At 38.1% G+C, this 21,916-nt stretch overlaps 1 protein-coding gene across 1 annotated transcript; it reads left to right on the top strand.

The window, feature by feature from the left end:
• Positions 1-3,085: 3,085 nt before the first annotated feature.
• Positions 3,086-20,722, top strand: abhd3 (abhydrolase domain containing 3, phospholipase). The gene is made up of 9 exons (XM_052611005.1): positions 3,086-3,397; positions 4,501-4,664; positions 12,637-12,819; positions 14,931-14,976; positions 15,574-15,686; positions 16,986-17,159; positions 18,069-18,117; positions 18,202-18,367; positions 18,552-20,722. The coding sequence occupies exons 1-9, from the start codon at positions 3,236-3,238 to the stop codon at positions 18,731-18,733; spliced, it is 1,239 nt and encodes a 412-aa protein (XP_052466965.1). The 5' UTR covers positions 3,086-3,235; the 3' UTR covers positions 18,734-20,722.
• Positions 20,723-21,916: the final 1,194 nt, after the last annotated feature.

Genomic DNA, 21,916 nt, shown 5'->3' with positions numbered 1-21,916 from the left:
CCGTGAGGGGCTGATGCACTGTTTTGTGTTTATTTTGAATTATTAAAGTTTCATTTGATTGTCCGCCGGTTCCCGCCTCCTTCTTCCGGATGAATATGGAGTTTTATTATTACACAGTGCATTCAGGCTATACTTTTTTTTACCTGGGAATTGAACCCACAACCTTTTATGCATCTAACACAACTACCACTATCCAGGAACAATGCATGACTATATGAACTATATGAGACTGTATGAACTAGGGCTGTGCAGTTTGTCAAGCACATCTCGTCAGTAAAGCCAGTTCCGTGATTGCTAGTAAATCGCCATCACCTGCTTTCAGATGGAGCGGCATTTAAAACACAAAGCCGTAGTTCACTGACAAACAGGCAATATCACAGTTATAATTGAATGCGATTATGAACATGATATTTCCTAGCTTGTCAGTGAACTACGGCTCTGTGGTTTTTTTTTTAGATTCAGTGTGAAATTAATATAATATTAATGTAATATAAATATATTGATATGTGATTAATTACAAAAAGGTGAGATTAAAGGAGTCATATGATGTGATTTCTATTTTTCCTTTTCTTTAGGGTTTTATGTAGCTATTTGTGCATGTATAAGATCTGCAGAGTTACAAAACTCTATGTCAATGAGGAATCATTGGTTAAGATTTATTTACAACCGAACAGCCAAGCCAGATGTTTGAATTTGTGCAAAGGGGCAATTTCTAAAAAAAAAAAAAAAAAAAAAAATGCATAAATGCGTTTATCATATGACATTAAATGTCAATTAACACATATATGCATTATGAGGCATTTTCTCCTGATAACCCCGAAAAGAACTTAAAGGGTTAGTTCATCGAAAATGTTTAATTATGTCATTAAAAACTTACCCTTATGTCGTTCCAAACACGTAAGACCTCCGTTTATCTTCGGAACACAGTTTAACATATTTTATATAATGTCGGTATATACGGTATACTGTCCATGTCCAGAAAGGTAAGAACAACATCATCAAAGTAGTCCATGTGACATCAGAGAGTCAGTTAGAATATTTTGAAGCATCGAAAATACATTTAGTTCGTTATCTGGCTCGGCTCGGTGTTCATCTTCAGTTCTCTCTTCACATCAGTTCAGTCAGTTTACTGTTTGAGTAAATGAATTACTCCGGGATATTGGTTTGTTTGAACTCAGAGGGAGTGTCAGCCACATTAAAAAAGTTAACAGCTCAAGTCATTTGTGGATTAATGCGTATTGGAGATGCGAACAGTTTAAAATGATTCAGTTCGATTTGGTGAACTGGTTCAAAAAGATTCGGTAACATCGAGTGATTCATTCGTGAACTGGATATCACAAACTGCTGTGTTTTGAACTCGCTCACAACAGACACGGAAGAGAAGACAATGTTGAATAAAGTCGTATTTTTTGCTATTTTTGGAGTAAAATGTATTTTCGATGCTTCAAAATATTCTAACTGACTCTCTGATGTCACATGGACTACTTTGATGATGTTTTTCTAAACTTTCTGGACATGGACAGTATACGGTATACAGTATAGAGCTCTGGGACTAAATCTTAAATATGTTAAACTGTGTTCCAAAGATAAACGGAGGTCTTACGGGTTTGGAACAACATGAGGGTAAGTTATTAATGACATAATTTTAATATTTGGCTGAACTAACCCTTTAATATTATATAGCATTTTTTTTATCCTAGAATTGTTTTTATATTACTTTAAATATTTAAAAAATGTATGTTGTTATTCTGTTTTACATGCTTTAAACTGCACAGCACATCTGCCTTGTACTCTTTGCCTTGTATGTGACGTTAATGGACCTAAAAAAAACGTTTAATGTTGCAATTTATATATTTATTTCTATGATGAAAATCTGTCTAATAAGTTAGTTAGTTCTCAGTTCAGCAGAAGTAAAACAACCAACAAAAAACAACAGGCGAGAAAGACAAACTTGGGTCGATTGGACCCTGTCTTCACTAGAGGGCTCTATACTGCAGATTTTCTGTCTATATTAAACTAAGCAGACAAACTCTAATTAATCTGTCGTAGTTATTTTATACTGCATTAATAAAGTGATCGCATTTTATATAACTGCTGTCCAGTTCTCTGAGTAAACCAGTAGTCATGTATGTTAATATAGACATTAAAGCGTGCAGGCAAAAAAAAAAAAAACAACAAACAAAAAACAAAAAAAAATTCACTGGTACTCCATATAAAGATGACCAACTAGATAAAATGAGTGGAAACGCTAATGCTTATGAATAATAAAGATAAAAAAAATAAAAATAAAAATAAATAAAAATAAAAAATAAAATAAAACCCTGGACGACACCAAAAGCAACACTGAATATTAATTAGGTTGCGCTGACGTTGCTTAGTAACCTTCTTGAAGTGTCCACTCACGCACCCTCATTAATATTCATGACCAAGTAGTATTTTTACATCCATCGCCGAGCCGCATTTGAAACTCTGAACATTTTAATGACACGCAAAATGAAAATCTGCCCAAGCAGTCCTAGTAAAATGCGCATTCGTGCAACCACAGAAGATTCTGATTGGCTACTTGCTTCTATGTTGAGTAAAGTAACACGCATCACGTGACATCGCTTTACAGTAAGAATTACAGAAATTCTAAAAATATAAATATATACAGGCTCTGTTTTAGTTATAAATTTCTCTAAACTTATTTTCATTTATTTTGGCAATGCAAAAACAAAAGCACATTAACCTAAACTCAACCCATCTTCACGGAAAAAGGAAGCATATAAGATTTAATAATAATTAAAAAAGGACTTTACATATCTGTAAGATTTCCAGAATATTTATTTAGGCCTAAGTAATTTGTGTATTTTAAGCTACTTAGAGTTGTGTGTGTTTCTTGTGTGTTTTAATTTTTTAAATAATATTTGGCAAAAACAAACATACCAACAAACAACGTTTCATGTGCAGGCGTTGTTTTTCGGGCACTTTTACATCAACCGCGTGGCTTTAAATGATCAATCCAATCAAGAAAAAGAAATGCCGAATCCTAAGCCCCGCCCACTTCGACCTGCCTCTGTTTTCCGCTCTACAGGGTTGCATTTCTCCGGGCTGCACTGACTTTCCTCGCAGAGCGCCACCCATCTCCTCATCTCTAAACTCCTGTCTCCGTTCACCTCTGCATTCGGACGCGCATCCTCTCATCCAGCAGCAGCCCGAGTGTCTCAGTGGCCGGAACCGAGGGCCTTATAAGGAAATGATCTCACCGGAGCTTAATTTTAATTTATTTACGAGTGACCTTTCACATTACTTCAAAAACCAAGTTAAAGTCGGGCTATTTGGCTCTGGGGTTGGACTGTCAGTGGTGCTCGGATTCAGCGCCGCTTATGCCTGCTATTACCTGATCTCTGTGGCCAAGGTAAGGTGACTGTGTATCCGAGTCGGCTGCGTTCACATTCATGACCACATAAATGGACTGATTCGGATGCTCGTGCACGCGATTGGGTCATATTTGCAGAGAACTGGTGGCAAATGATGTCATAATGCATGCCAGTATTTGACTCAGTCCGCATAATGTAATCTTACGCGAGTGCACAGCGGATATTAATGTCATAATGCGCCTTGGAATATGTATTCAAGCTTTCATCTGTCAAAGGAATTATCTTGCTGCCATGTTGAAACATATGCACGGGTAAAAATAGTGCCCTAAAAGCATATTTCCCCTTTTTTTTACAGCTAAGACAGGGAAATAGATTTTAAGGTAGTGACTCTGCATATTGTATAATAGTTCACTAGTGTTCTCATTTTCACCACACAGAACAAAACACTGATTGGTTTTTAAAGGTTGATAGACAATAATGAAATCAGTTGTTCAGCAAGATTGTCTCTAGACAAAGCTCAAATATATCTGTATGGTGCACACAGAAATATAAAACTATACAATTATAATTTATTTAGCAGACTATTAAAACTACTATTATAACATATTCATAAGCTATTCTATCAAGTCACTCGGTTTCTTTAGGGTAAAAAGTTAATTTTCTTGATAATTTTTTTTTTTTTTTGCAAATATATGTCACAATTTCATTCTATTTGTATTATAATAAAATAATACAATATATTTTAATTTGATATAAAATTATTTGTATTTAATTTAATTGATTTTTATTATTTATTAATATATATATGATTGTTATTATTATAATAATAATATAATATTTTATCATAAAATAATACAGTATATTTATAATATGATATCAAATGTATTTTTTTAATTAACCATCATTATAATAATTATGTAAGATATATTATGATTGTTATTATTATATTATATTTATTATTATTATATGTATTTTATCAAATAGAGTTGTAATAGAATTAATAAATGTGTATTGTATATTATGATTATAATAGTAATTGTTATCATATATTTACTAAAAAGTCTTAGTATTATCAAAATAAATAAATGAATTTCTATTCTACAAATATTTTGAACTGTCTCAACTGTCTTGCTCTTTGCAGAAGCCCATACTGATAGCTGGAGGAAAGAAGTTTCATCAGTTCCTGAGGGAGAAATGCCCCGTGGTCTCAGAGACGTACTATCCCACTTTCTGGTGCTGGGAGAGCCGGGTGCAAACGCTGCTCAGACCCTTCGTGACCGCCAAGCCCTTGGTCAACTACAGAAAGTGAGCACATTTCCCTCACAGTCAGAATGTGTTTAGTGTTGTGTTTGTGGCGGGATGACGGTTTACAAAGCCCATATATGCTTTCGATGAAACGCACAATTATTGGTATTATTGGTCAGAGGAAGTTAGGTTAGTTTAGGCAGGAAATAAGCATTTTCTCTGAATTTGAATACTTACTGTATATACCAACTTTATTAATAATAAAGTAGACATACAATATTTGTCATTGGGGTTCTTTAACAGTCCTGAGGAGCAGGGAAGCAGTCGTTGTCCTTCTGAAGTTAATTTTGCAGAAAGCTGGGTCTCCTTTGGCTGATAGATAATTCAGAATCAAAGCAGGTTTCGTATTTATGCTGAAGTTGCCACCGTTTCTCCACTTGAACACTTGTTTTGCCTTCTTTAACATATGAAAGTGCCCTTGATAGATGATCAGAGAGCTCTTTTCAGCATTCATTTCATTGATTGTCTGATGCAGAAGGAGAGTAGCTCTAATGTTCAGAGGAGTCCCGTTCTCAGCAGTATAAAGAGAGAAAGAGAAGGTGTAGCTTATATCAGCTTTCATATTCTGATGATTGCATGTAATGGGAATCAAACACTGATGCAAGTATAGAGGATCATATTTCACCCCATAACCAAAGTGGCAAAAAATAAATAAATTATGTTTTATAGAAAGAAAACATATTTTACAAATTAATTCAGTATGTATAAAGAAATTTACTGTACATAAAAAAGCATAGTTGAGAAAAAAATGCATGAAATGAAAATATATAGTCAATGTTATATTTTTTAAATATATTTATTGTAATTTTTAGATGTATGTTTTTGATTACATTGCAAAAATATATATTTTTTTACTTTGTAATTTTTTTACTCTCTTACAATTGATTGCAAACTTGCATTCAGATCTGCCTACAATCCAATCAATACATTGATTCAATGCAGCTTCACCGTAAGAACCATGAAAATATCAGTATTAATGTTGTAAAATTCTTCAATTATGAAACAAATCAGTTGGAAATGAAGAAATTAATATTAGTCATGTTGCAGTTGTACTGTAAAATAAAGTCATTATTACTGTTATTTGTTGTATTTTACATTGAAATTGTATTTTTACCAAAATATTTTCAATTCAGTTTAATAGTTTTATTAAATAATAAGAAATATCTGCTACTTCTGTTACGTCACAACTTTAAAGCATCTGATATTTGAAAATTGTTTAAATAAAATACTCAACACTTGCTTTAACTCAGTTTGTTGGTGAAATAGTGTATTGTGTGGTGAATAGCAGCATGTTTATGTATATCAGCATGTATAAACAGTCAGTTATTGATTTGGTTAAACTGATTCAGTGCTGCAGTGTATCTCTTACTAAAGCAATTTAGAGGCTAAAATGGCCCCTGCATTTCTGCTCTGTGATCAAACAAGATGCATGCACGCAAAAACAGTAGTATCCACCATTCTGTTTCGACTCGTCACCTGCATTGCTTTTAGCTGAATTATAAGCAATAGTTAATCTGTTTCCACTGTCTCGATATGCAACGGTCGTGAGAGATGCACATGTGTCTGAGTGAGCAAATCTGCTTACAGATCCTGCTGTTTGTATGGAATAATCGAGGACAGTGTTTGAAGTCAAGGGCATCTGAGTTTGACCGTCCCAGCAGCTGCACATTCCCATTAGGACAGAAGGGTGTGATGCATGCTGGGACTCACTGACTGCTCTTGTGTGTGTTGCCATCCATCTCTGACACTGCCGACGAGCTTCAATGCCATGTAGTCAGGTGTGAAATGGGAGCTTCTGTTTTGGAAACTGAATGTTCTAGGAGTACAAATCCAAACGAGAGAGCAACATCAAATACCAGCAATATTTGTGCATTCTATTCAGATATATTGTCTAAAATCTTGGCACCAAAGGAATATAGGTTTGTTGAATGTCACAGATAGTAGTTTTGACTAAATAACCAAAGTATTTTGATTTGTGTTTGCTATACAGAACTTGCAATATAAGTATATTTGGCAAGGCTTTGATAAACATTAAAACTCAATGTATTTCAAAGTTATATCATTTATTTATTGTTTTATATATTATAGTTTGTTTAAAAGTCTGTAATAAACAGTATTGACATTAAAAAAATACTTAAATTATAAAACACAGATCACAGACTTTCAACAGTATTGCAGTGAAAAAACAAATGGAGTAATGCAGGTAAATAAGTCAAGCAATTTAGAGTATAGATGGAGAGGTAACTGGTGTTTACTGTCTCTGCAGGTGCTGGAGAGATCATAGACATAGAGATGAGGTACCAGGAATGCACATACCTTGTCTTCTTTTAGGTAAGTATCCAGGTTATGTCAAACACAGGAACTCAGGTGAAACACCGGAGAACGAAGGAGACAGGAACTCTGGAGAATACAGTCTTAACCAGACAATTAGGGTATAAGAGCTGTGTGCTTAAATAGGGCGAGTTAACAAGGTGAACGGTCAGGTGTGGTTCAAGTGCCGGTGTGAATCAAGGAGCATGATGAGAACTGTAGTCCAGATGTGACCAAGGAAAATACCATAGATCTTGACAGTACTCCACCTCAAAGAAGGTGTGTCCTCATGCCAAGAAGAGGACCACCAGCGAGGAAGGATAGATTTCCTCGACAAGTGGTAGGTGCTAGGAAGGTAACCAAGGCTGTGCCATTAGACTGGAGTGACTCCAGGGTGGCACCAATAACTCAGGGAACCAAGGAGATGCTGGTAGCTCAGGGAGGTGCCAGCATTACAGGATACCAAGGAGGTGCCGGCAGCAAAGAAGGCCAGGGAGGTACAGGGGGCACTGGAGACTCAGGGAATACTGGAGACACAAGGGAGCAACCGGAGATACAGATGGCGCTAGAGAATTCTATAGTGAAAGTGTGCTCCGAGTGAGTTTTGGGGCCACCTGGCTGAGCACTGGGGTGAGAGCAGGCCCAAACACAAATAATTACCAGAGCCATTACAGACAGCATTGTAGACTCTGAGATGAGCTCCGGGGCTGGAGTGGACCCTGAGATGAGCTCCGGGGCTGGAGTGGACTCTGAGATGAGCTCCGGGGCTGGAGTGGACTCTGAGATGAGCTCCGGGGCTGGAGTGGACCCTGGGATGAGCTCCGGGGCTGGAGTGGACTCTGAAATGAGCTCCGGGCCTTGAGTGGACTCTGAGTTGAGCTTTGGAGTGGACCCTGAGATGAGCTCCGGGCCTGGAGTGGACCCTGAGATGAACTCCGGGGCTGGAGTGGACCCTGAGATGAGCTCCGGGGCTGGAGTGGACTCTGAGATGAGCTCTGGGGCTGGAGTGGACCCTGAGATGAGCTCCGGGGCTGGAGTGGACCCTGAGATGAGCTCTGGGGCTTGAGTGGACCCTGAGATGAGCTCCGGGGCTGGAGTGGACTCTGAGATGAGCTCCGGGGCTGGAGTGGACCCTGAGATGAGCTCTGGGGCTTGAGTGGACCCTGAGATGAGCTCCGGGGCTGGAGTGGACTCTGAGATGAGCTCCGGGGCTGGAGTGGACCCTGAGATGAGCTCCGGGGCTGGAGTGGACCCTGAGATGAGCTCTGGGGCTTGAGTGGACCCTGAGATGAGCTCCAGGGCTGGAGTGGACTCTGAGATGAGCTCCGGGCCTGGAGTGGACCCTGAGATGAGCTCTGGAGTGGACTCTGAGATGAGCTCTGGAGTGGACTCTGAGATGAGCTCCGGGCCTGGAGTGGACCCTGAGATGAGCTCCGGGGCTGGAGTGGACTCTGAGATGAGCTCCGGGCCTGGAGTGGACTCTGAGATGAGTTCTGGAGTGGACCCTGAGATGAGCTCCGGGACTGGAGTGGACCCTGAGATGAGCTCCGGGCCTGGAGTGGACCCTGAGATGAGCTCCGGGCCTGGAGTGGACCCTGAGATGAGCTCCGGGCCTGGAGTGGACCCTGAGATGAGCTCCGGGCCTGGAGTGGACTCTGAGATGAGCTCCGGGGCTGGAGTGGACTCTGAGATGAGCTCCGGGCCTGGAGTGGACTTTGAGATGAGCTCCGAGGCTGGAATGGACTCTCAGATGAGCTCCAGGGCTGGAGTGGACTCTCAGATGAGCTCCAGGGCTGGAGTGGACTCTCAGATGTGCTCCTGAGCTGGAGTGGACTCTCAGATGAGCTCCAGGGCTGGAGTGGACTCTCAGATGAGCTCCAGGGCTGGAGTGGACTCTCAGATGAGCTCCTGAGCTGGAGTGGACTCTGAGATGAGCTCTGGAGTGGACTCTGAGATGAGCTCTGGAGTGGACTCTGAGATGAGCTTCGAGGCTGGAGTGGACTCTGAGATGAGCTCCGAGGCTGGAGTGGACTCTCAGATGAGCTCCTGAGCTGGAGTGGACTCTGAGATGAGCTCTGGGGCTGGAGTGGACTCTGAGATGAGCTCTGGGGCTGGAGCCAATGCTGGAGCCAACTCAGGGACTGGAGCTGATTCTGGAGCGGACTCAGGGGCTAGTCTGAGCCTCAGATATCCTGCCCATGCACTGTTGGGTGAAAATTTGATGCATATGGCACACAAAATTGGAAACTCTTCAGGAGTTTCAAATTCATCATCTGATTGGTTGAATTATACAGGATTTCCGGGAGACAGGTGTGCCACTTTCTTTAATGTTCCACCTGGAAACAAAAATGCCTTGTTGCCAAACACCCTCATGTTAAAAGAAAGCTCTTGTGTTTACAACTGTGACAATGAACCCTTATCAGGATCAGCTAAGTTTTGGATTTTAAAACTATGTGAAATTAAACAAGTTTGCAGCATAGACTCTTTAAAATACATCCCAAGAGTTTTACACACCGGTCTGTTATTGTGGGGACATTTCCATGGCCCTAAACACATGGCACAACACGAAACCTGATTGGTTGCTTTACCTGTCAGTCATATGGCCTCTTGTGCGGTCCTAGACCTGCAGTTCATGGACCTTCAGCTGTAAGTTTGAAGGTCTGGCTACGCAAAACTACTCCAGGGCTGGAGGCAAAGTTGCAGCAGATTCAGGGGCTGGAGCCGACGCTGGAGCAGACTCAGGGGCAGGAGCCGAAGCTGGAGGCGATTTAGAGGCTGGAGCCAACGCTGGAGGGGACTCGGGCTGGAGCAGATTCCGGGGCTGGAGCCGACACTTGAGCCAACTCAGGGGCTGGAGCCGATGCTGGAACCAAACCAGGAGCAGACTCAAGGGGTTGGAGCCAACACTGGAGTAAACCCTCAGTGGCTGGAGCTGACGCTGGAGGTGACTCAGGAGCTGGAGGTGAAGAATGTGGTGTTCTGGAGAAAGATCGACTGAGCAAGAGTGCATAAGGGATATATTGCTCCAGTGAGCAGTTGTTACTATCCCAGGGCATCGAGTATAATGAAACCTCCATGGAAGATTGCTATAAGCAATTTAACCTCCAAATAGACGGAGGAGGCCAAATCCAAGAATTCCTCTGCATATTGGGCAAGGTGATGGTCATTTTGTGAGAGGGAGTATAGCAGTTCAGCTTGATGGAGAGGAATGCTTGTACTGTGATCAGTGTAGGTCTGGTCTTCTGTTACGGATCACAGACAGATGGACAATTCAACAACAGTTCAGTTTTATTGCAATGATGAGCAAATGGAGTATTACAGGTAAGTAAATAGAGGTAAGAGCAATTCAGAGTATAGATGGAGAGGTAACTGGTCTTTACTGTCTCTGCAGGTGCTGGAGAGATCATAGATGTGGAGATGAGGTACCAGGAATGCACACACCTCATTTTCTTTTAGGTAAGTATCCAGGTTACGTCAAACACAGGGAGACTCGGGAACTCAGGAGGAACTGATGGAGAAATGATGGAGACATGAACTCTGGAGAATACAGTCTTAACTCTAAACGAGACCAGCTTAGGGTAAGCTGTGTGCTTAAGTAGGGTGAGTTAACGAGGTGAATGGTATTGGCAGTGGTTCAAGACTGACTGAGTGCAGGTGTGGATCAAGGAGCATGATGGGAACTCTAATGCAGATGTGACTGAGCAAAAGACCGGAGATCGTGACACAAATTCAATTGAACATAAAGAATTGAAACAAAAATATAATATAATTTTACAGTTACAAGATACAGTACAAAATAAAATGAAGCCTTTTTTTCTTAAATGCACACAGTTTTTTTTATTTTAAAGTGAAATAGTATTTATGCAGTATTAATATTTCCTCTTTGCTTTAATATTTTCATTTATTAATAATATGTATAATTGTTAATAATAATACTAAGTATTATTATTATAATAAAAAAATATAACAAACCTGCTTTTTTTAATAGCATTTTTAATTGTAGTAAATTAAATAAATAAATTAATAATAGTAATATATTTGCAATGGTAATATTTCCTATTTTATTTAATATTTTAATTTATCTTGATACATAATCACAACATTTTGACCCAAATTTTGAAGCCCTACACAAAGTACAGCAAAACTGGAGCTAGTTATTAAATATAAATTTGATTTCCCCCCCAAAACTGTGCAGACATAGTGTCATTATTTTGGCCTTAGTGTCAGTATACGTTGAATTCAATTTTGTTAGAAAGTAAGATGTTTGATGAAAGAAATAAGCACTATATTTTTTATTCTTCTGCAGAAATATTTCTGAAAGTCGATAGATTGTCATTGGTAGACGTGCCAGATTGGTTTCTCATTCTCTATACGGCATTTTGAAAGGTGGGATTTACATGTCTATAAAAAACTTTCCCACATTCAGAGAGCAGGCTGTTCTTGATGGCAGTGACTGCAGACAGACTTGATCTAGAGTGCATATTTCATGATGGCTCTGAAATTACATCGCACACATGTAGCTCTGCATGTTATCTGCTCGCTGAGAAAGCTGCTTTAGTGTAGAGCTGTAAGACAACACGAGAGCCCTTTGACACAGATTCTCTCCTCAGCATCTCTGCAGGACTACCAGCAGAATCATGATGAGGCCAAATAAAACAACAGAAGAGGCCATCCGCTGTAAATACATCATGAGCAGTATCGCGTGAATTTAGGCAATTTTGTGAATATATATCAACTGTATCTAAAGGTTGACCTTGATATAGAAGACTTACTTTTTAAAAGTAATTTTTAGTAAATAGCGTGTCAAATAAGTGTTTAACAGTTAATCTGTGTACACATGATTAAAGTTTGGGGTCTGTACTTATTGTTTAAATGTTTTTGAAAAAATCTTTTATACTTACCTATGGAGTATTTATTAGACAAAACACTAAAAACAGTAATATTATGAAATAATGTTAAAGTTTTTAAATAATTGTATCCTATATGCATATATTTAAAAATGTCATTTATTTCTGCGAAGAAAAGGCTCATTTTTAGTGTCTTCAGTCTCACAGGATCCTTCAAAAATAATAATCTTTTTTTTCTATTTGCTGCTCAAGAAATACTTCTGATTACAGTTGTGCTGCTTCATTTTTGGTGAAAAAATATTTTACAGTCTTTTACAGTGGATTGCACATAAATATCTGCTTCATTCAGTGGTCTTTTTGTTTTCTGTCTTATAAAATATCCTGTTTTTATTTTAGTAAACCCTTTTGGACATTTTCGCATTTTCCTGTTTGCTGGATAAGATCGAATGATTGATTCAAAGGCGGAATGATTCATTTTTAATGGGGCTTGAGCTTGCATATAAAAGCACAAATTGTTTTAAAGGCATTTGCACATAAGAACAAAGCACATTATTTTGTTCCCAAACCAATCCAATCCAATTGCATTCATACTGTACATTTTAAGTGGCTTAAGAGGCCGCTGTGGTGTGATACGGATTGCTATGCAACCCTTGTACTACCATGGGACTTTGTGATACTTTTGTTAGTTGAGTAACATTCCTATAACAGTTTCTCTTTGTACTATTCATGAGCGCTTAAGCTAGTATTAACACACAATTCCACAGTTTAACTGAATGTTCCTCTGACTAAATTAAGCTGTTCTGTGTGTCCGGCAGTGAGCTCATTACAGCACCAGATGGAGGCCAGATCTCTCTGGATTGGTTTGACAATGATGACAGCGCGTCCCACCCGGACCAGTCCACGCGCCCCACTGTGCTGCTGCTCCCGGGACTGACGGGCACAAGCCGCGAATCCTACATCCTACATATGGTACAGCAAAGCCGGGATCTGGGCTACAGGTGAGCAGCCTGGTTCACAGCCTTTCATTTAGGAAAGGCTCATGCTTGCTCTCTCGACAAAGAATGCTTGTGATATATAGAACACAATTAAGAAATTTCCAGTCCAGCCACAGTGCAAAAATGATAACACGTCAGGGTTGCCATATCTATGAACAAAACTAGCCCAAATAGCCAAAACTCTTCCACTCCCATTGAATTTAGCTGTGTACTGGAACAATGACTCACAGACAACTTCTATGATACTTGTGATCATCGTATGGTGCTCAATTCTTTAAGTCTCATTAATATAGATAAACTGATGTGTGGTATGCTTATATCAGATATTTTACAACATCTTTGGACCTGAGTCATCACATCACAATTTCTCAGTTTCAGTAATGCACAATTGTGCTCTCCTTTATCTTCAGCTTCAACTCTACCTGCATGTGTAATGGACTTCAGAAGCAACATAATTTCCATTAGCTGTGCATATTTTGTTCTGAAATATTCAGAAAGGCCTGAACGGATGCTTTTGTAAGCTTTATGCCACAACTGTGCTAGATCATATGTAGCTGTGATGTAGATCAATGCATTACACGTGCCTACAGTAACCCTGGAACATCTTTGTCAGACTCCACTTTTCAAGCTGCTAGTCCATGTATAGAGAGAGAGAGAGAGAGAGAGAGGGAGAGGGAGAGGGAGAAAGAGAGAGAGTCAACAAACAGCTGAGCTGTGTATTAAAGCCTTCAGGGATGCAGAGACGGGCACTTTCTCTCCTTTTGGGCATCTGTCAGGAGCTCATTCTTGTAAACCTCGAGAGGCGTGAGGCAGTGGGGGCTACAGCAGCTCACTCAGCATTTTTCTTTTGCCTGTTCTCTGCTTAATGAATTGCAGCTTTGACCAGCTTTGCAGCTTAGCTAAGACTTTCCATGGCGCAGCAGAAAACAGCCCACCAACCGCTAAAGATACACTAACACATAAGCAGTGACATATGTTAGTAGATGTATACTTTTTTTTGCTGCTGAGCATGTAAGCTTTGTATTTTAACCTCTGAAAGTTTAAAGGAATCATTTGGTGCTGACTTAATGGATGTTTAATCTCAAAAAGCAGCAATTTTGTCAGATGAAGTGCTTATAAATTATGTTGTGGCATCTTAAGCTAAATGAAGTGATAATCTGCATTCAAAATCAATGCAGATACAATGCGGCACTTATTACACAACAAATTAGCAATACATTTATTTATATGACAAGAAATAGACAGCGGAGTAATGTGAGAGGTGTTAAACTAGAGGAAAAAATACAAATAATACCTTGGACAGTGGTCTCTGATACAGTTCAGCTGTCATATTTGATCTCTGAATACCATGATTGACTACACAAAATCTATCATTGCACAGATCCATGTAATAATGTGTATTATTATGTTCTGGGAGGAAACAGACTAGGTTGGCATAGGAAAATGATACAGGAAAACTCTCACGATAAGTGATTTCAGAGAAGGTGACACCAGTTTTTAAGTGTACATATTTATTATAGGAATATGAAACGTTATATAATGAATTTGGTTGTTATTAGCAGGCTTTCCATGGTTATGAAAAACCTGGAAATATAAGAAGAATTTCATATGTAAAGTAATGGGGAATTATTTAAATATTAAAAGTTCTGTAGTTCAAAGTTATGCTCAGATGGAAAGAAGAATTGACTCTGACCAAATTATTGTTGGGCATTAATACAAATACATAATCTGCTTGGCCTGTGTGCTTATCTTAGGTTGTGTTCCCTAAAATGCTTGTGTAAATGTAAGAACCATTTATATTTTTGCAATTATTCATTTAGCTGATCACGTTCTAAGTCACTTTTATCCAAAGTGACGTTCAAATGATTGACGTACTTCCTTAAACTACTAATGAAATATCTCATTTAGAAATACACACCTTTTCTTGTCTTTTTTTTTTAACTTGTCAGTAAGAGTGTGGTTTAGTGATTTAAAACTATAATATAATCAACAAAACTGGAAGTAATTTATTTATATAAATGGACGCCTTTAGAACCAATCAGAATCAAGAATTCCACTATGTTCAAAAACTGTCAAATGTACCATTTCTATGAGTCTTCTCTTGTGTTTTTCAGATGTGTGGTGTTTAATAACAGAGGAGTTTCAGGTGAAAAGTTACTGGTAAGGATCATCTTTTATCTCCTCTTTGTTGAACTCAAACCAAATGTTGTAAAAGCTTTGGCACAGGTGACACACGCTTGTGTCAGCATGAATATCACCAAATATATGGAGCTTGAGTCATTCGAATTAAAGTTATGTAATATCGTGTGAACAAGCCTTGTATACAAGAGCCTGTCAATAAATCCTTTCCTCTGACTCATGAACTTTGTTGGAATTCAGATGATAATGTTTCTTCATGTGTATTTGCCATCAGAAGAGGCGTAAAATCCCTCAATTCTTCATGTGCTTGAACAAGTTGAAATGTGTTGAGAATGTGTTCATAGAAACCTTTGCAAATGCATGTTTTCCCATTTAAATAACCTAAGGAAATTAAGTTTATGAGTTTCTTTTATAATATATCAGCGCAGGTGCATATATTGTACAGTGCAATGTTGCAAACTCTGAGATCATGTTCATACTGTTGACTTTATATAAACCGCATTCGTGCACGGAGACTGTAAGATTCACTGAATATAAAAAAGGATGATATGAGCTTTGGTGTATTTGTGTGTAAGGGCTCTTTCTCTCTCTCTTATGAGTATATATCTTGTGCTCTAGACACCTAGGACTTACTGTGCAGCGAACACAGAGGATCTGGAGGTGGTCATTGAACATGTCCAGCAGACCATTGACAAAGCTCCGCTCATGGCAGCTGGGGTTTCTATGGGCGGGTGAGTTTAACACACACAGGGCTTTATCCTGCCCTTAAATGGGAATTCAGCTGCTGTGATCACACACACCAGGACACTCTAACACTGTTCTTTTATAGTGCCTTTAATTAAACAGAGAGGCAGCATGCATTTGCCTTTGGGAAATACCATTTTCAGCATCATTCCTCCAGTCTTCAGTGTCACGTGATCCTTCAGAAATCCTCCTGATATGCTGATTTGTTGATCAAGAAACATTTATATGATCACTGCTGAAAACAGCTGGTGAATATTTTTGTGGAAATCGTGATTGAACTCTAATTTGGCCTGCGAACTATATGAAGTCTGCTTGTATCTCTGTGAATGAGCGCTGCAGTTTCGTCTACTACACATATTATACTTCATTAATACTTCAAATGTGCAAAAGGAAACAAACCCATACACAACTTAAACATTGCTGTTTCCATAAAAAGCATTATATATCATTCCTGTCTTCTATTATAAAGTGTTCTCAGTTCATGCTTTGTTCATGCATTTATTTCCCTGTCATGTAATGCAGATGAAATTTCCCAGATCCTCACAACATCATTTCAACCTAAATGTATAACTCTTTCTAAGTAAAAGCTGAGTTGGCAGCACAGGGATCTAATCTGCTCCGTCTTACAGAAAGAAAAGGGTCAGCTTCACACAGCTTATGTACAGTATATATATATATATATGTGTGTGTGTGTGTGTGTGTGTGTTTGTGTGTGTGTGTGTAGGGCAGTAGCTGAGGCATCCGGGGCCCTGGTGCAGAATGTACTAATTAGCTAATACAGATAAATAAATTATTAAAATGATTAAATAGTTTAGGTACAGAAATTTAATTAACGAATGTAAATGTGAATGTAAGCATTGCATAGTTTTTACTGTTTATATTATATATAGATTAATCCTTGTTAAAGCTACAAAATTCATGTTATTCAAGAGCTATGAGTAATTTTCTCGCTCTCTTATTTTTCTTGTATTAACATTAACAATACAGACAGCATCTAGTAAATTAGGCTCAATTACTTGCATGGATACAGTATACTGAAACTCATCTTTATAAGCTGTTTATGTTCACTTATGCCATAACCAACAGTTTTCGAGGAGACTCGCCAATAATTTTTTAATGGATTTGTCCATTCAAGTGCAATAAGACACAAAAGAGCACTCAATTATGTATAAGTTTTTTCATGTCTTCTTGCACTTTAAAGTCTCTTGAATGTTTAAACTGGCAACAGGCAATAGTTCGCTTTCGTGACGACATGCAACAAAGTCTCATATCTTGACACCTTGCAGGATGATGCTGGCGAACTATCTGGGTCGGAAGGGCTCGGAGGTGCGTCTGAAGGGAGTGGTGGTTTTCTCGGCAGGCTGGGATGTGTTTGAGTGCACAGCTTCACTGGAGAAGCCCCTGGACCGCTTCCTCTTCAACTCCTACCTCACCAGCTGCCTGCAGGCATCCGTGGACCGGTCAGTGGGGTCAGAAGGGGATAAACCCGGCTTAATTCACCGTAGTCTAGTGTGTTTGTATGTAATGACATCGCCACGTCCTCGACTGCCCCTCTTTTTGGGTCTGATCTCTTTTTGAGTGTTAACAAATGTAATTTATGTATTTTGCTTCAGTTTCAGAACAGGCTGTTGTAATGAACTGAACACTTCGCACATAAGGGGCTTATTCTACTTTAATTAACTCTTAGTCAGCTAATCAAAAACTTACCACAAAAATGCAATGGCGGTGCCATGGTACAGTTGTGTTTAATATATACTATGATACTACTGAATGGCTGTCTGAAATAGAACACTGGTGTACTACTCTAACTATATGTGTAGTATGCGGTATACTGGGCACAGTATGCACATTTTCTGTACGCATATATTAAACCAATATCCTTCCACATTTGGAACAGAGCTCATTAGTACACATTGGTACGCTCTCCCACAACTTGACCTGCCATTTCTAAACAAAATCTAATTCAAAATGCTAAATATCTTTTGTAAGGGATGACAAATCTGAATTAAATTTGCAATATGATTTTTGTAACATGCCTCACTGCATGGTTTGTACTGTTTCCACATACTATTTTTAAGAATTAGTATGCATGCAGTACAGAATAAAATTGAAGAACCATATTTACCACATGGTAAAAAAGTTTCCAAATCTAAATGAACTTTAAAAAGGTGTGTATTTTATGCCTTATTTAAATAATATCCATCCATCCATTTTCCAAACTGCATGTCCCATGCAGGTTTAGAGTATTTGAATAATGTGCTTAAAGGGATAGTTCACCCTCATGTTGTTCCAAACCTGTATGAGTTGCTTTCTTATGTTGAACATAAAAGAAGATAATTTTAAGACATTTTCCTCTTTTCTTTTTGCAGTCACAGAACCATTCTTGAAAAAAAATATGACATAGACCATGTGATGAAGGTGAGTTATTCATTCTGACTTACACAACATTGTGTCACATTTGTCACATGTTAATGTAGTCGTATTACTGCTTGCATTCCACAGGCTAAAACAATCCGAGAGTTTGATGAACGTTTCACATCGGTCATGTTCGGTTATCCATCTAATGATGACTACTATCGAGACGCGAGCCCCATTCACAAGATCAAGTCTGTGCAGGTGCCAATGCTGTGCCTCAACGCAGCGGACGATGTCTTTTCCCCCAATCATGGTGAGTTGGCCAGGTTTATTAGGCCTGCATGAGAGACTATAGCCCATTAGAAAGTGTATTTTCCTTAATTTTAAGAAAATGTGACATTTAAGTTTAGGGCTGAAGTGAAAGAAACTTCAATTTTGCCCAGCCTGTTGACTTTGTCCCATCCATGTTGAGCTAAAAGAGGTCTTTCTTCTTTCAGCCTTTCCAGTAGAGGCAGTAAAGCAAAACCCCAATGTGGCCCTGCTCATTACCTGTCACGGCGGCCATATTGGATTTCTGGAGGGTCTTTGGCCACGGCAGAGCACCTACATGGACAGAGTTTTTCGCCAGTTCACCAAGGCCATGTTTGAGAATGGCAGCGGTCTGGATGATCTCCACTGACCTTCTCTTTCCATTCCCTCTACAGCCATGAGCAAAAAAATCTCAAAATGAAGGCCACAGGTTCACTTGAGGGCCAAGATAGTTTTTTTTTTGTCTGTTTTTTATTTATTTATTTAAGTAGTCATATTTGATTTGCATTTCTGAAACAAAGGTTCTTCTTTGGCTCACATGTTCCATCCGTCCATCCATTGGTGCACTTATTTGTTTCTTAATTGCATGTCTGTGTATCACTCTCTTAATTATGGATTTTTAAACATGACTAAACATCCACCTGGACCACTGAATCATTCACTAGGTGATATTACTCAACATCAATCCACATGAGAGCGAGAACGTCCAGAAAAACATCGTTAGTAGCCCTAAAACCTATTGGGACCATGTCAAAAAGAAATGTCCTGATTCAATAATAAAATAATGATAATAAAAAAAGATGTATATATTTTTGCATAAAGAAAAACGAAGCTTCATTTAAGAAATACTCATGTTTTGACATTATTCTCAAAACAATGAAGAACATTTCCTTTAATCCTTTTGCATATAATGCATAATTAAATCACCATTATATTTTATTTCAAATATTGGCATGCTGTATACTTATAATAGTCACATTAATTAATCACATTACCTTAACCCTGTAAGTCAGTAAGATCGAAGATCAAATCTTTAGTTAAGCATTAACTGCTTCCTCAGGAGCAATTTTTAAATAAAGAAAAATTAGTTTTTAAATTGTTAAAAATGTAAACATTTAAATTTAAAAACATTATTTACCTCCACCTCCATTTAATTGAGAAATGGACATGTTTTTATGAGATTTTGTCAAATTGCACTACTGTAGAAATGATTGTAGCCAAGAATGTTTGAGGGAATTTGTGCAGTTGTTTTGTGCAAGTCAAAAGATTTTACCTAAAAGATTGATAATGACCCATGATGCCGTAATACCACGTCCAAGCAAAGAGGTCACAGTCCAGCAACACATTCTCCTTCTCATGTAAACGTAAAGGTTTAACTCATTGGTTTCCATTGCAATTGATGCACTGCATCCAGGCCTCCAGTTCAGTTCCTATAGTGTTAAGAAAGGAAGATTAAGCTATTGTTGTCTTTACAGTATCATTGTAGTGTGTGAAGCCAGTAGATACTTGTGGTCATGTATTTACAGAGAGTATATTTCCAACTATAACTTAATGTTTCTTTAAAGTATCTTAAATGTTACTTTCTTTGTTTCTTTTTAGTTTGTGATTTTTTTGGCAAAAAACAACAACAACCAAAAAGTAAAAAGACACATATGTGGCTTCAAGGATTCTGTGAATGTGAAAATGACTTGAGCTACTGTTTGTCTAAACTAAAATATGCTTGCTTTGAATTGCCTTTTATATGATGGTGCCATTGAAATCCTATTAACAGCTCCTTAAATGATCTGAAGAATGAGAAAAAAAAATAGCTATGTGAGAATGACAGGAATAGTGATGGCAGTGATTTTATGAGGAAGCTCTTTATAATAAACGATGTAACTGTTCCCGAATATAAATGTATGTAGGGATTTTCATGCAGGAATGATATGATGTCCAGAACTAGACATTAGTTATTGAAACCTATGAAACCTCCCAGCCATGTGTTGTATATTAACCTTTGTCTGTTTTTATGATGGCTTCATACTGCGCTTCTAACTGTCAACGCCTTTGCTTCTGTAGACTTTAAAGACGCTTTCCTCTCTGCTTCCCGTCCATCCTGTTCCTGAATGAGTAGCATGTGTCACTGTTCTAAGTGTCTCGAGTAACTGTACTGATATGCATCATATAACCTGTAGCACAACAGACATATTTTTCCATGAAAATATATTTCCTTTTATAGATTTATAAAAGGATTGCGTATTTAACTTGTGCAGCAATAAGTTTTAATACAGGATCTATGTCTGTGTAGAATAAATATATGCACATGTACTTGTATGGATTATAAGTGCATTTGTGGTCTTAAATAAATTCTGGAATTCAACCGTACAGTTTTTCTTTCTAATATATATATATATAAGCAATGTGGCAATTATTCATTATTTAATGATTAATTAATTATGCCCTGTTGTAATCTGAATATCACAGTCAAATATCAAATTATGAAATTTCCATGAATACAGTATAAAATAGACATTGCAGATCCATTTTTATTCTTTTTTAACAGGTAGGAATAAAGGAAGACAAATTAAATGTAAAATAATAATAACAACAACAATAATAATAACAATCTGTGACTCATTAGAAAATAGTTTGTTTAGGATTAAATCTTAGTTTTTAGTTATTTATGAACATTAATTATATTTGATTGCTATTTTTTTTTCTCACAATAACTTGAGTAACAGTTGAATATTTGAGCTTGACTTGGTATAGTAAAAACATCAATTTGTACAAAACCTAATAAAAGGAAATTATTTACTTATTATTTACTAAATTATTTACTTAATCCTGTCATGCTTTAGAAAAAAAGAATGGAAGGCTTTCAGGATTGGACTGTCTTTGTTGCGTTTTCTCCCTCATCTGCCCTTATATGGTCATTCCTGTTCCTGTCCACGTTGTTTGTTAATTAGTCATGCTGTTCACCTGTGTTCCTCCCAGTTACCTCGTTAACTCATGTATTTAGTTCCAGCCTGTGCGCTCTTCTGTTGTCAGTTGTGTACGTGTGTCTTCCTTCCCTTCCAAGTGTGGATTTACCCTGTGTGTGGGATTAAATAAATTACAGTTTTGTTTATCTTTAGAAGACCCTTCCTCCTCCATGGCTCCTTTCTCTGTTAGCTCCACATTGGGTTGCCATTATGCCTGCGTGCTCCAAGTCCCTCCTGTCATCTCCCTTGCTCCTTCTTTATTACAGAGGTTTTGGACTTGTTTTTATCATTCCATAAATCAGAAAATACTGTCATAAAAAACAACACATTTTTACAGTGTTTTTAGGAATAAAAGGTTGTATAAAATCTGGTGTTATATGAACGGACCCTTCTGTAAAAAGCTTCAGAAAATGAAATGGTGCATGAAAGTACAATGTTTTTGCCTGTAGTGTCTCACCTCAAACACTAATATGTTGTTTTAACAGCTGTGAGCATGACTCTCACATGACTCTACATCCGTGCTGATAAACTTCAGATGAGCGCGATACAGACATTGTTTGGAGGAACTTTGACCCACATTACTTACCAAGTCC

Source organism: Carassius gibelio, chromosome A2, assembly GCF_023724105.1.
Source record: "Carassius gibelio isolate Cgi1373 ecotype wild population from Czech Republic chromosome A2, carGib1.2-hapl.c, whole genome shotgun sequence".
NCBI lineage: Eukaryota > Metazoa > Chordata > Actinopteri > Cypriniformes > Cyprinidae > Carassius > Carassius gibelio.
This window is presented reverse-complemented; position numbering and strand designations above follow the sequence as displayed.